Here is a 15641-nt window from a genome sequence, read left to right on the forward strand (position 1 = left end):
TGCTGGTGTTGTATTAACAGTTTGACAGTATGGTAAATGTAGTTTTGTAGTTAAAATGTAGTTTTTATGTACTAACCACAGGAAAGCGTAAATCTTTCAGAGAAAAAAGAATTTACTACCTCCTTATCAGAAGAGACCAACTCCTCCTATCTCTCTCAGCCTTGAGGATGCCATAAAGATTAAAAAAGAAAAAAAAAAAAAAAAGATACTAACCAGAGACGATTCTTTGTTTGAATGGAATTTATGCATCCTGTATGAAATGTATGAATATTCAACAGGCTATTGCTTTTAAGAGATAATCCTTTGTTAACAGGGATTCTTCTCCAGAGTTTTTTTGCTTGGGGAGGCACCCAGACGTCTGTAACTTTGTTTTTATTGTCTCGTATTGTCCTAACCCTAATTGTTCAATTTTTTACTCTAATTCTATTTTCATAACCATCTTATTTACTATTAAACTTTTAAAATTTTAAAACAAGTGATTGGCGTTTTTTCACAAAAATCCAGCTCTGTTCCGCTCCCACCTTATCCCTGACTGGCGCTGGCTTTGTCCCCGCCTCCAGCCGCTTCCCTTGGATAAAAGCCAGGAACGCAGGTGGAAAAGTTCTCTTGAGAGCTCCAGACCCTGCAGGGGCAGGACCTCAGGAGAAAGAGGGAATAAATCCCGGATTTCCCCCGGACCAAGTGCAAACCCCTTCCTTTTGTCATTCTCCTGCTCTCTCTAAAGGAAAAGCTGCTCTGGGATCTTTGGGACCCTGAGGAAAAAATCCTTCCAGCTGTGGTTTGTGTCTCGGGGCTCCGAGAGAGAGCGGAGAGGGGCTCTGGAGCCTGGGAATGCCCCGGGCAGGGATCCAGGGCACCCTCAGCAGCCGCAGTCCCCAAATCCCGGAGTCCCTGGGGCTGGAAAAGCGCTCCCAGCCCGGCCAGTCCCAGCCGTGCCCATCCCAGAGCTGAGCGCCACATCCAGGAATTCCCTGGACACCTCCGGGGATGGGCGCTGCAAAGCTGCCCCGAGCCCCCCTTCCACGGGGAAATTCCTGCCGGAAATTCCTGCTGGAAACTCCTCCCAGCGCCGGCTGCTCCCAGCTCCCGGGGAAAAGCGCTCGGGCTCCTCGCCAGGAGCATCCCGAGAGCCCCCGGCGAGCCTGGGGAGGGTCTGGGAGCAGGAGGAAAACCCAGGGATGCCAGCTGTGCTCCTCATCCCTGCAGGAATGTTTAACTCACTCCCTCCAGGAATATTCATTAACTCATTCCATCCAGGAATAATTCTGTATCCATCCCCTCCAGGAATATTTATTAACTCCTTCCATCCAGGAATATTTATTAACTCATTCCCTCCAGGAATATTTCTATATCCATTCCCTCTGGGAATATTCATTAACTCATTCCATGCAGGAGTATTTCTATATCCACTCCCTCCAGGAATATTTAACTCATTCCCTCCAGGAATATTGATTTCCTCAATCCCTGCAGGAATATTTATTGACTCATTCCATCCAGGAATATTTCTGTATCCATCCCCTCCAGGAATATTCATTAACTCATTCCATCCAGGAATAATTCTGTATCCATCCCCTCCAGGAATATTTAACTTATTCCCTCCAGGAATATTGATTTCCTCAATCCCTGCAGGAATATTTATTAACTCATTCCCTCCAGGAATATTTCTATATCCATTCCCTCTGGGAATATTTATTAACTCATTCCATGCAGGAGTATTTCTATATCCACTCCCTCCAGGAATATTTAACTCATTCCCTCCAGGAATATTGATTTCCTCAATCCCTGCAGGAATATTTATTGACTCATTCCATCCAGGAATATTTCTGTATCCATTCCCTCCAGGAATATTTATTAACTCATTCCATGCAGGAGTATTTCTATATCCACTCCCTCCAGGAATATTTATTAACTCATTCCCTCCAGGAATATTTCTGTATCCATTCCCTCCAGGAATATTTCTATATCCATTTCCTGCAGGAATATTTATTAACTCCTTCCGTGCAGGAATATTTCTATATCCATTTCCTGCAGGAATATTTCTATATCCATTTCCTGCAGGAATATTTATTAACTCATTCCCTGCAGGAATATTCTATATCCATTCCCTGCAGGAATATTTATTAACTCATTCCCTCCAGGAATATTTATTAACTCATTCCCTGCAGGAATATTTCTATATCCATTTCCTGCAGGAATATTTATTAACTCATTCCCTCCAGGAATATTTCTATATCCATTTCCTGCAGGAATATTTATTAACTCCTTTCCTGCAGGAATATCTCTGTATCCATCCCCCGCAGGAATATTTATCTCCTCAATCCCTGCAGGAATATTTATTAACTCCTTCCCTGCAGGAATATCTCCGTATCCATCCCCTGCAGGAATATTTATCTCCTCAATCCCTGCAGGAATATTTCTCTCCCCATTCCCAGCGCTGCTCCCCTTGGATCGATTCCCCGGGAAAGGAAAGCGAAGGTCCCGGTTCGGGGGCTTCCCTGACCGATTCCACAGGCGATGCGCACACCAGGGCAGCTCCTGGGTTTGGGAAGGGGACGGGACAGGGCGGGAGGAGCAGCCAGTGCCACTCCCGGCTCGGGAACGGGACCGATCCCTGCCCAAGGAAAGCCAGCAGCTCTCCAGGCATTTCGGAAATCGCTCCCGGGATCCCCCCGGGAGAGCCACGGCCGCTCTGCGGGGCCGGGGGCGCCTGGGGTGAGCAGGAGAGCCGAAATTCCCAAATTCCCCGATTCCCAAATTCCGCCCCGGCCCCAGCAGCGAGCCCGGCGGGAGGCTCCGGTACCTTTTGGTTGGCGTGGGCGCTCCCGAGGAGACCTGGGTGAGCACGGCCTCGGTCACGATGCTCACGGGCCTGGGGGGGCTGCAAGAGAGGAGATCCCGTCAGGGGAGAGGGGAAAACACCAGGGATCATCCAAACCTGACAGGGATCCTGCCAGGGAGCAGAGAAAGCCACCAGGGATAATCCAAACCTGACAGGGATCCTGTCAGAGAGCAGGGAAAAACCCCAGGGATCATCCAAACCTGACAGGGATCCCGTCAGGGGAGAGGGAAAACACCAGGGATCATCCAAACCTGACAGGGATCCTGCCAGGGAGCAGGGAAAAACACCAGGGATCATCCAAACCTGACAGGGATCCTGTCAGGGGAGAGGGAAAACCCCAGGGATCATCCAAACCTGACAGGGATCCCGTCAGGGGAGAGGGAAAAACACCAGAGAGATCATCCAAACCTGACAGGGATCCTGTCAGAGAGCAGGGAAAACACCAGGGATCATCCAAACCTGACAGGGATCCCGTCAGGGGAGAGGGAAAACACCAGGGATCATCCAAACCTGACAGGGATCCTGCCAGGGAGCAGGGAAAAACACCAGGGATAATCCAAACCTGACAGGGATCCTGTCAGGGAGCAGGGAAAACACCAGGGATCATCCAAACCTGACAGGGATCCTGTCAGGGAGCAGGGAAAACACCAGGGATCATCCAAACCTGACAGGGATCCTGCCAGGGAACAGGGAAAAACACCAGGGATAATCCAAACCTGACAGGGATCCTGCCAGGGAGCAGGGAAAACACCAGGGATCATCCAAACCTGACAGGGATCCTGCCAGGGGAGAGGGAAAAACACCAGGGATAATCCAAACCTGACAGGGATCCTGCCAGGGAGCAGGGAAAAACACCAGGGATCATCCAAACCTGACAGGGATCCTGTCAGAGAGCAGGGAAAAACACCAGGGATAATCCAAACCTGACAGGGATCCTGCCAGGGAGCAGGGAAAAACACCAGGGATCATCCAAACCTGACAGGGATCCTGTCAGGGGAGAGGGAAAACCCCAGGGATCATCCAAACCTGACAGGGATCCCGTCAGGGGAGAGGGAAAAACACCAGAGAGATCATCCAAACCTGACAGGGATCCTGTCAGAGAGCAGGGAAAACACCAGGGATCATCCAAACCTGACAGGGATCCCGTCAGGGGAGAGGGAAAACACCAGGGATCATCCAAACCTGACAGGGATCCTGCCAGGGAGCAGGGAAAAAACACCAGGGATAATCCAAACCTGACAGGGATCCTGTCAGGGAGCAGGGAAAACACCAGGGATCATCCAAACCTGACAGGGATCCTGTCAGGGAGCAGGGAAAACACCAGGGATCATCCAAACCTGACAGGGATCCTGCCAGGGAACAGGGAAAAACACCAGGGATAATCCAAACCTGACAGGGATCCTGCCAGGGAGCAGGGAAAACACCAGGGATCATCCAAACCTGACAGGGATCCTGCCAGGGGAGAGGGAAAAAACACCAGGGATAATCCAAACCTGACAGGGATCCTGCCAGGGAGCAGGGAAAAACACCAGGGATCATCCAAACCTGACAGGGATCCTGTCAGAGAGCAGGGAAAAACAAGGTCACCAGGAGAGTGGTCAGTGTGGGAATGGCCAGTGTCACAGTGGTCAGTGTCACAATGGTCAGTGTCACAATGGTCAGTGTCACAGTGGTCAGTGTCACAGTGGTCAGTGTTACAATGGTCAGTGTCACAGTGGTCAGTGTCACAATGGTCAGTGTCACAGTGGTCAGTGTCACAGTGGTCAGTGTCACAGTGGTCAGTGTCACAGTGGTCAGTGTTACAATGGTCAGTGTCACAGCGGTCAGTGTCACAGTGGTCAGTGTTACAGTGGTCAGTGTCACAGTGGTCAGTGTTACAATGGTCAGTGTTACAGTGGTCAGTGTCACAGTGGTCAGTGTGGGAATGGTCAGTGTCACAATGGTCAGTGTTACAGTGGTCAGTGTCACAATGGTCAGTGTTACAATGGTCAGTGTCACAGTGGTCAGTGTCACAGTGGTCAGTGTCACAGTGGTCAGTGTTACAGTGGTCAGTGTCACAGTGGTCAGTGTTACAGTGGTCAGTGTTACAGTGGTCAGTGTCACAGTGGTCAGGGTTACAATGGTCAGTGTTACAGTGGTCAGTGTTACAGTGGTCAGTGTCACAGTGGTCAGTGTTACAGTGGTCAGTGTTACAGTGGTCAGTGTCACAGTGGTCAGTGTCACAGTGGTCAGTGTTACAGTGGTCAGTGTCACAGTGGTCAGTGTTACAGTGGTCAGTGTCACAGTGGTCAGTGTTACAGTGGTCAGTGTTACAGTGGTCAGTGTCACAGTGGTCAGTGTTACAGTGGTCAGTGTTACAGTGGTCAGTGTCACAGTGGTCAGTGTTACAGTGGTCAGTGTCACAGTGGTGTCACAGTGGTCAGTGTTACAGTGGTCAGTGTCACAGTGGTCAGTGTCACAGTGGTCAGTGTTACAGTGGTCAGTGTTACAATGGTCAGTGTTACAGTGGTCAGTGTTACAGTGGTCAGTGTTACAGCGGTCAGTGTTACAGTGGTCAGTGTCACAGTGGCCAGTGTTACAATGGTCAGTGTTACAGTGGTCAGTGTCACAGTGGTCAGTGTTACAGTGGCCAGTGTTACAGTGGTCAGTGTTACAATGGTCAGTGTCACAGTGGTCAGTGTTACAGTGGTCAGTGTTACAGTGGTCAGTGTCACAATGGTCAGTGTCACAATGGTCAGTGTCACAGTGGCCAGTGTCACAGTGGTCAGTGTTACAGTGGTCAGTGTCACAATGGTCAGTGTCACAGTGGTCAGTGTTACAATGGTCAGTGTCACAGTGGTCAGTGTTACAGTGGTCAGTGTCACAGTGGTCAGTGTCACAGTGGTCAGTGTCACAGTGGTCAGTGTTACAATGGTCAGTGTTACAATGGTCAGTGTCACAATGGTCAGTGTTACAATGGTCAGTGTCACAGTGGTCAGTGTCACAGTGGTCAGTGTCACAGTGGTCAGTGTTACAGCGGTCAGTGTTACAATGGTCAGTGTCACAGTGGTCAGTGTCACAGTGGTCAGTGTTACAATGGTCAGTGTCACAGTGGTCAGTGTCACAGTGGTCAGTGTTACAATGGTCAGTGTTACAATGGTCAGTGTTACAGTGGTCAGTGTCACAGTGGTCAGTGTCACAGTGGTCAGTGTTACAATGGTCAGTGTCACAGTGGTCAGTGTCACAGTGGTCAGTGTCACAATGGTCAGTGTCACAGTGGTCAGTGTCACAGTGGTCAGTGTCACAATGGTCAGTGTCACAGTGGTCAGTGTCACAGTGGTCAGTGTCACAATGGTCAGTGTTACAGTGGTCAGTGTTACAGTGGTCAGTGTTACAATGGTCAGTGTCACAGTGGTCAGTGTTACAATGGTCAGTGTTACAATGGTCAGTGTTACAGTGGTCAGTGTTACAGTGGTCAGTGTCACAGTGGCCAGTGTTACAATGGTCAGTGTTACAGTGGTCAGTGTCACAGTGGTCAGTGTCACAGTGGTCAGTGTTACAGTGGTCAGTGTTACAGTGGTCAGTGTTACAATGGTCAGTGTTACAGTGGTCAGTGTCACAGTGGTCCGTGTCACAGTGGTCCGTGTCACAGTGGTCAGTGTTACAATGGTCAGTGTCACAGTGGTCAGTGTCACAGTGGTCAGTGTTACAGTGGTCAGTGTCACAGTGGTCAGTGTTACAGTGGTCAGTGTTACAATGGTCAGTGTTACAGTGGTCAGTGTTACAGTGGTCAGTGTCACAGTGGTCAGTGTTACAGTGGTCAGTGTTACAGTGGTCAGTGTCACAGTGGTCAGTGTTACAGTGGTCAGTGTCACAGTGGTCAGTGTCACAGTGGTCAGTGTTACAGTGGTCAGTGTCACAGTGGTCAGTGTCACAGTGGTCAGTGTTACAGTGGTCAGTGTTACAATGGTCAGTGTCACAATGGTCAGTGTCACAATGGTCAGTGTTACAGTGGTCAGTGTTACAGTGGTCAGTGTTACAATGGTCAGTGTCACAGTGGTCAGTGTCACAGTGGTCAGTGTCACAGTGGTCAGTGTTACAGTGGTCAGTGTCACAGTGGTCAGTGTTACAATGGTCAGTGTTACAATGGTCAGTGTTACAGTGGTCAGTGTCACAGTGGTCAGTGTTACAGTGGTCAGTGGTACAATGGTCAGTGTCACAGTGGTCAGTGTTACAATGGTCAGTGTCACAGTGGTCAGTGTTACAATGGTCAGTGTTACAGTGGTCAGTGTCACAGTGGTCAGTGTCACAGTGGTCAGTGTTACAGTGGTCAGTGTCACAGTGGTCAGTGTTACAATGGTCAGTGTTACAATGGTCAGTGTTACAATGGTCAGTGTTACAGTGGTCAGTGTCACAGTGGTCAGTGTTACAGTGGTCAGTGGTACAATGGTCAGTGTCACAGTGGTCAGTGCCACAGTGGTCAGTGTTACAATGGTCAGTGTCACAGTGGTCAGTGCCACAGTGGTCAGTGTTACAATGGTCAGTGTTACAGTGGTCAGTGTCACAGTGGTCAGTGTCACAGTGGTCAGTGTCACAGTGGTCAGTGTTACAATGGTCAGTGTTACAATGGTCAGTGTGGGAATGGTCAGTGTGGGAATGGTCAGTGTTACAGTGGTCAGTGTTACAATGGTCAGTGTCACAGTGGTCAGTGTTACAGTGGTCAGTGTTACAGTGGTCAGTGTCACAGTGGTCAGTGTCACAGTGGTCAGTGTTACAATGGTCAGTGTCACAGTGGTCAGTGTCACAGTGGTCAGTGTTACAATGGTCAGTGTTACAATGGTCAGGGTTACAATGGTCAGTGTCACAGTGGTCAGTGTTACAGTGGTCAGTGTCACAGTGGTCAGTGTTACAGTGGTCAGTGTCACAGTGGTCAGTGTCACAGTGGTCAGTGTTACAATGGTCAGTGTTACAATGGTCAGTGTTACAATGGTCAGTGTCACAGTGGTCAGTGTTACAGTGGTCAGTGTTACAGTGGGCAGTGTTACAATGGTCAGTGTTACAATGGTCAGTGTTACAGTGGTCAGTGTCACAGTGGTCAGTGTTACAATGGTCAGTGTCACAGTGGTCAGTGTTACAATGGTCAGTGTCACAGTGGTCAGTGTCACAGTGGTCAGTGTTACAGTGGTCAGTGTTACAATGGTCAGTGTCACAGTGGTCAGTGTCACAGTGGTCAGTGTCACAGTGGTCAGTGTTACAGTGGTCAGTGTCACAGTGGTCAGTGTCACAGCAGGGGATGGCACACAAGTTCAGGGGATGGCATCACCCCACCCCAGGGCAAACCCTGGGAGCAGCTCCCAGGGAAAACCACAGGGAAATCTGGAAATGGGGCAGATTCATCCCTGGGGAACGGCGAATTCCCACCCTTTGTTCAGCAGGGGGGGATGAGGAACGTGTCTCTGCTGCCCTGGGCAATTCCAGGATCACTGAATCCCCGGGGTTGGGAACGAGCTCCCAGATCATGGAATCCCAGCTGTGCCTGATCCTCACCGTGTCCCCAAGAGCTCTGAGTGCCACCTCCAGGTGACACCTCCAGGGCTGGGCACTGCAAAGCTCCCTGGGCACTGCCAAGGCCTGAGCCCCCTTTCCATGGGGAAATTCCTGCTGCAGTCCGAGCTGAGCCTGGCCTGGCCCAGCCTGAGGCCATTTCCCCTTGTCCTGTCCCTGTTCCCTGGGAGCACAGCCCGACCCCCCCTGGCTGTCCCCTCCTGTCAGGGACTTGTGCAGAGCCACAGGGTCCCACTGAGCCTCCTTTTCTCCAGGCTCAGCCCCTTCCCAGCTCCCTCAGCCTCTCCTGGGGCTCCATTCCCTTTCCCAGCTCCCTCGGCCTCTCCTGGGGCTCCATTCCCTTTCCCAGCTCCCTCAGCCTCTGCTGGGGCTCCATTCCCTTTCCCAGCTCCCTCAGCCTCTGCTGGGGCTCCATTCCCTTTCCCAGCTCCCTCAGCCTCTCCTGGGGCTCCATTCCCTTTCCCAGCTCCCTCAGCCTCTCCTGGGGCTCCATTCCCTTTCCCAGCTCCCTCGGCCTCTCCTGGGGCTCCATTCCCTTTCCCAGCTCCGTTCCCTGCCCTGGACACGCTCCAGCCCCTGGGGAAGGTGAATCCCTCGTTGCAGCATCGCTGCCCCTCTGCCAAACCACAGCCTGGAAAGGATTCACCAGGATTCACCAACAACTTCCACCTCATTGTTTACATTCTTTGCTGCCCATTTTGGTGTTCCCTCCCTCCCTCCAAGAGCACCGCGGGGTTTTTTTGGTTTTTTTGTTTTGTTTTGTTTTGTTTTTTCCCTTCCAAGCCCTGTTTTCCCCAGAACCTTTGGCCTCTCGTTAAACTTCCCCCAGTTATTCGTATTTTCATTCTTCATTTACCCAGCTGGAGCAGATCTCAGCTATTGCGGAGTCTCTGCCCCAGCATTTATTTGTCGGCGCCGATTCCTCGTCACCCATCGAACACAATCGAGCCCTGGCACCCCGGAGAGACTCTGGGAGCCTGGAGCAATTCCGGTTTGGAGCTGAGTTCCAGCAGAAAACCTCTCCTGGCCGCAGCCCCTGTCACAGCTGAACCCCAGGGGAGGGGTTATTGCTATTTTTGGCGTTTCAGCTCCCAAAGGCCTCACGCCCCTCACACAAACCCCAGGGGGATTTTTCTGTGTCCCTGTGATTTCCCGGCCGTTTGGTGCTGGATTTAAATCACCTGCTTCCCGAATTTCTGCGCCAGGCCGGTGCCTGGTGTTCCCAGAGCTGTCCTCAGGCCATCAGCGCCCATTTCCTGATCCTCTGGAGCTTTAGGGGCTCGTGTTTAATTCAATTTACATTGAATTAAAGCTGCCAGCACAGAGCAGAGCTGTGCGCTGCTGCCAGAGATGGATGGGCAGCTGTGCCTGTCCCCATGTTCCTGTCCCCGTGTCCCCATGTCCCTGTCTCTGTCCCTGTCCCCATGTTCCTGTCCCCGTGTCCCCATGTCCCTGTCCCCATGTTCCTGTCCCTGTGTCCCTGTGTCCCCATGTCCCTGTCTCTGTCCCTGTCCCCATGTTCCTGTCCCCGTGTCCCCATGTCCCCATGTCCCCATCTCTGTCCCTGTCCCCATGTTCCTGTCCCCGTGTCCCCGTGTCCCCATGTCCCTGCCTCTGTCCCTGTCCCCATGTCCCTGTCCCCATCTTCCTGTCCCTGTCCCCATGTCCCTGTCCCCATGTCCCTGTCTCTGTCCCCATGTTCCTGTCCCTGTCCATGTCCTGTCCCTGTCCCGTCCCTGTCCCCACATCCCTGTCCCCATGTTCCTGTCCCATCCCTGTCCCTGTCCCCATGTTCCTGTCCCTGTCCCCATGTCCCTGTCCCCATGTTCCTGTCCCTGTCCATGTCCTGTCCCTGTCCCCATGTCCCTGTCTCTGCAGAAGCTGTGACATGTCCCCATGTCCCCATGTCCCTGCAGGAACTGTACAGCCCTGTCCCCATGTCCCTGTCCCCATGTCCCTGTCCCCATGTCCCTGTCTCTGCAGGAGCTGGGACATGTCCCCATGTCCAGGAAGGGAAAGGCAGAGATGGATCAGAAGGAAAAGGCAGAGACGATGGATCAGAAGGAAAAGGCAGTGAGGGATCAGAAGGAAAAGGCAGAGATGGATCAGAAGGAAAAGGAAAAGGCAGAGACGATGGATCAGAAGGAAAAGGGAAAGGCAGTGACGATGGATCAGAAGGAGAAGGCAGAGACGATGGATCAGAAGGAAAAGGGAAAGGCAGAGATGATGGATCAGAAGGAGAAGGCAGAGAGGATGGATCAGAAGGAAAAGCCCCGCAGCGTTGGGAGGAGGGCCAGTGCTGTGCACCATGCACAGCCCTGCCCCTGGCCCTGCTGAGCCCGTGTGTTTGCAGAGGTGGAGGAACTCCCAAGGAGAAGGAGCGCTGAACTGAGCTCTGAACGCAGCAGCAGCGCTGAACTGAGCTCTGAACGCAGCAGCAGCAGCAGCGCTGAACTGAGCTCTGAACGCAGCAGCAGCGCTGAACTGAGCTCTGAACGGAGCAGCAGCAGCAGCGCTGAACTGAGCTCTGAACGCAGCAGCAGCAGCGCTGAACTGAGCTCTGAACGCAGCAGCAGTGCTGAACTGAGCTCTGAACGCAGCAGCAGCAGCAGCGCTGAACTGAGCTCTGAACGCAGCAGCAGTGCTGAACTGAGCTCTGAACGCAGCAGCAGTGCTGAACTGAGCTCTGAACGCAGCAGCAGTGCTGAACTGAGCTCTGAACGCAGCAGCAGCGCTGAACTGAGCTCTGAACGCAGCAGCAGCAGCGCTGAACTGAGCTCTGAACGCAGCAGCAGCAGCACTGAACTGAGCTCTGAATGCAGCAGCAGCGCTGAACTGAGCTCTGAACGCAGCAGCAGCGCTGAACTGAGCTCTGAACGCAGCAGCAGCACTGAACTGAGCTCTGAATGCAGCAGCAGCGCTGAACTGAGCTCTGAATGCAGCAGCAGCAGCGCTGAACTGAGCTCTGAATGCAGCAGCAGCGCTGAACTGAGCTCTGAACGCAGCAGCAGCGCTGAACTGAGCTCTGAATGCAGCAGCAGCGCTGAACTGAGCTCTGAACGCAGCAGCAGCAGCACTGAACTGAGCTCTGAACGCAGCAGCAGCACTGAACTGAGCTCTGAACGGAGCAGCAGCACTGAACTGAGCTCTGAACGGAGCAGCAGCAGCGCTGAACTGAGCTCTGAACGCAGCAGCAGCACTGAACTGAGCTCTGAACGGAGCAGCAGCAGCGCTGAACTGAGCTCTGAACGCAGCAGCAGCAGCGCTGAACTGAGCTCTGAACGCAGCAGCAGCGCTGAACTGAGCTCTGAACGCAGCAGCAGCAGCGCTGAACTGAGCTCTGAACGCAGCAGCAGCAGCAGCGCTGAACTGAGCTCTGAACGCAGCAGCAGCAGCAGCGCTGAACTGAGCTCTGAACGGAGCAGCAGCGCTGAACTGAGCTCTGAACGCAGCAGCAGCAGCAGCGCTGAACTGAGCTCTGAACGGAGCAGCAGCGCTGAACTGAGCTCTGAACGCAGCAGCAGCAGCAGCGCTGAACTGAGCTCTGAACGCAGCAGCAGCGCTGAGCTGAGCTCTGAACGCAGCAGCAGCGCTGAGCTGAGCTCTGAACGCAGCAGCAGCAGCGCTGAACTGAGCTCTGAACGCAGCAGCAGCAGCGCTGAACTGAGCTCTGAACGCAGCAGCAGCAGCGCTGAACTGAGCTCTGAACGCAGCAGCAGCAGCAGCGCTGAACTGAGCTCTGAACGCAGCAGCAGCAGCAGCGCTGAACTGAGCTCTGAACGCAGCAGCAGCAGCAGCGCTGAACTGAGCTCTGAACGCAGCAGCAGCAGCAGCGCTGAACTGAGCTCTGAACGCAGCAGCAGCAGCGCTGAACTGAGCTCTGAACGCAGCAGCAGCAGCAGCACTGACCCCTGAGCTCTGAACGCAGCAGCAGCAGCAGCAGCAGCGCTGAACTGAGCTCTGAACGCAGCAGCAGCGGCGCTGAACTGAGCTCTGAACGCAGCAGCAGCAGCGCTGAACTGAGCTCTGAATGCAGCAGCAGCAGCAGCGCTGAACTGAGCTCTGAACGCAGCAGCAGCAGCGCTGACCCCTGAGCTCTGAACGCAGCAGCAGCGCTGAACTGAGCTCTGAATGCAGCAGCAGCGCTGAACTGAGCTCTGAACGCAGCAGCAGCGCTGAACTGAGCTCTGAACGCAGCAGCAGCGCTGAACTGAGCTCTGAACGCAGCAGCAGCACTGAACTGAGCTCTGAACGCAGCAGCAGCGCTGAACTGAGCTCTGAACGCAGCAGCAGCAGCACTGAACTGAGCTCTGAACGCAGCAGCAGCAGCAGCGCTGAACTGAGCTCTGAACGGAGCAGCAGCAGCAGCGCTGAACTGAGCTCTGAACGCAGCAGCAGCGCTGAACTGAGCTCTGAACGCAGCAGCAGCGGTGCTGAACTGAGCTCTGAACGCAGCAGCAGCAGCGCTGAACTGAGCTCTGAACGCAGCAGCAGCAGCGCTGAACTGAGCTCTGAACGCAGCAGCAGCAGCAGCAGCGCTGAACTGAGCTCTGAACGCAGCAGCAGCAGCGCTGAACTGAGCTCTGAATGCAGCAGCAGCAGCAGCGCTGAACTGAGCTCTGAACGCAGCAGCAGCAGTGCTGAACTGAGCTCTGAACGCAGCAGCAGCAGCGCTGAACTGAGCTCTGAACGCAGCAGCAGCAGCAGCAGCGCTGAACTGAGCTCTGAACGCAGCAGCAGCGCTGAACTGAGCTCTGAACGCAGCAGCAGCGCTGAACTGAGCTCTGAACGCAGCAGCAGCAGCAGCGCTGAACTGAGCTCTGAACGCAGCAGCAGCAGCAGCAGCGCTGAACTGAGCTCTGAACGCAGCAGCAGCAGCGCTGAACTGAGCTCTGAACGCAGCAGCAGTGCTGAACTGAGCTCTGAACGCAGCAGCAGCAGCAGCGCTGAACTGAGCTCTGAACGCAGCAGCAGCAGCAGCGCTGAACTGAGCTCTGAACGCAGCAGCAGCAGCAGCGCTGAACTGAGCTCTGAACACAGCAGCAGCAGCAGCGCTGAACTGAGCTCTGAACGCAGCAGCAGCGCTGAACTGAGCTCTGAACGCAGCAGCAGCAGCGCTGAACTGAGCTCTGAACACAGCAGCAGCAGCTGAACTGAGCTCTGAACGCAGCAGCAGCAGCGCTGAACTGAGCTCTGAACGCAGCAGCAGCAGCAGCAGCAGCGCTGAACTGAGCTCTGAACGCAGCAGCAGCAGCACTGACCCCTGAGCTCTTCCCACCCCGAGTGCAGCTGGCCCAGGGAAACCGGAGCAGAATTTCCGTTTCTGTTCCGTGGAGCCCCGTCCATCCCTCGGAGCACGGCCCCGGGGCGAGCTCCGGGAGAGGAGGGGGACCCTCGGGAGGGAGGGACCGCCGGGAACGGGCGGGGAGCAGAGCGGGAACCAGCAGGAACGGGCTCCAGGCCGGGCTGGGAGGAGCCCAGCAGCTCTACCACGCTACACGAAGCTCGGCAGGGTCTCACCTGTCCGGACTTTTGGGAATTTAGCCTCCAGCTTTTCCTTAGGGGATGCCGCGCTGTTAAAGGAGCGAGCAGAAGAGGCAGTCAGCGCAACCACCGGGATGTGGGCACAGGGGAGGGCACGGCCCTGGCTCTGGGAACGCCGCAGGGAACCCGCCGCCGGAGGAGCCTGGCACTGGGGGGTCAGATAAACCCGGGCCGCCGAGCTGCCCTCACCCCCGGAGTGCCCACTTCCACGCTCCCGGAATCGGCAGCGCTCCGTTCTCCTGGAATCACACCCGGTGGAATCCCCGTCCTCCCCACGCGTGTGAGGAGCTTCTCCCCAGCCCCCGCAGGACACCGAGATTCCTTCGCAGACTGAGTTCCGTTTGTTTGGGAGATTTTCTCTCAGTTTTTCCGCCGGAGGTGAAAACTGACAGAGGGGAAGCGGAGGGAGCCCGGGCTGCTCAGAGCAGCGCCGGTGCAGAGGTTTTCCACCCAAAGCATCCCACCGCTCCCACGGTGAGGGTGACAGAAATGCCCCGGAGAGAGGATGCAGGCAGCACCAGGGGCTGAGCCTGCACCGTGTTTGTACAAATTAATTTATAATAAATGATAAAACAGAGCCTGACCCAGCACAGGGAGGAGTGAGAGACCAGGGCAGCACCAGGGGCTGAGCCTGCACCGTGTTTGTACAAATTAATTTATATAAATGAGGAAATCGAGGTTGATCCAGCACAGGGAGGAGTGAGAGACCTGGGCAGAACCAGGAGCTGAGCCTGCACCGTGTTTGTACAAATTAATTTATATAAATGAGGAAATCGAGGCTGACCCAGCACGGGGAGGAGTGAGAGACCTGGGCAGCACCAGGAGCCGAGCCTGCACCGTGTTTGTACAAATTAATTAATAATAAATGATAAAACAGAGCCTGACCCAGCACAGGGAGGAGTGAGAGACCTGGGCAGAACCAGGAGCTGAGCCTGCACCGTGTTTGTACAAATTAATTTGTATAAATGAGAAAACAGAGCCTGACCTGAGAGGAATGACAAGGTTTGTCTTTACTCACAAGCCCTGGGTCTGCTGGTAGATAAAACCAGCGCTGAGAGATGAGAGAAACAATAGAATTATTCTATTGATTGATGAATGGAAAAGAAGATACTTGCCTTTACAAACAAACTGTAGGGTTGTTTGTAAATGAATATTGAAAGATGAAAGCAACAATGGGGAAAAACCCATAAATCCCATAAAAATTAAAGATTAGGGGGGTTATACATGAAAAGGGGAATCTTAGGCATTTCAGGAAGTCTGCACCTCCCAAGTACCTCAGCCAATGGGGAAAGAGAGAGGGAAATGCGGCCGGGAAATTGGGATAAAAAGGAGGCTGAGTCCTCCGAAAAACTGAGAGACCCCAGGAGAAATGCCCCATGGCCTCTCCCTTTATTGGAATAAAGTCAAAGGACTGCTCTGTCTCCATTTCGGACATAAACCTCTGGTGTTCGTGGATTAATTCTCCTAACAGACCCAGCACAGGGAGGAGTGAGAGACCTGGGCAGCACCAGGGGCTGAACCTGCACCGTGTTTGTACAATTAATTTATATAAATGATAAAACAGCCTGAGCCAGCAGAGGGAGGAGTGAGAGACCAGGGCAGAACCAGGGGCTGAGCCTGCACCGTGTTTGTACAAATTAATTTATAATAAATGATAAAACAGAGCCTGACCCAGCACAGGGAGGAGTGAGAGACCTGGGCAGAACCAGGAGCT

At 53.5% G+C, this 15641-nt stretch overlaps 1 protein-coding gene across 2 annotated transcripts in view; it reads right to left on the minus strand.

Annotated features, from left to right (window-relative positions):
* Positions 1 to 498: 498 nt before the first annotated feature.
* Positions 499 to 15641, minus strand: part of LOC120766079 (dystrobrevin beta-like) — a 68603-nt gene continuing 53460 nt past the window's right edge. For both annotated transcript variants that reach the window (XM_040091450.1, XM_040091451.1), the window contains 2 exons: positions 2801 to 2878; positions 499 to 622 (listed from right to left, as the gene is read on the minus strand). In XM_040091450.1, coding sequence (XP_039947384.1) covers positions 523 to 622; positions 2801 to 2878 — 178 coding nt within the window. In that variant the 3' untranslated portion in view covers positions 499 to 522. The remainder of the gene's footprint in view (positions 623 to 2800; positions 2879 to 15641) is intronic.

Source organism: Hirundo rustica, assembly GCF_015227805.2.
Source record: "Hirundo rustica isolate bHirRus1 chromosome 3 unlocalized genomic scaffold, bHirRus1.pri.v3 SUPER_3_unloc_1, whole genome shotgun sequence".
Lineage (NCBI taxonomy): Eukaryota > Metazoa > Chordata > Aves > Passeriformes > Hirundinidae > Hirundo > Hirundo rustica.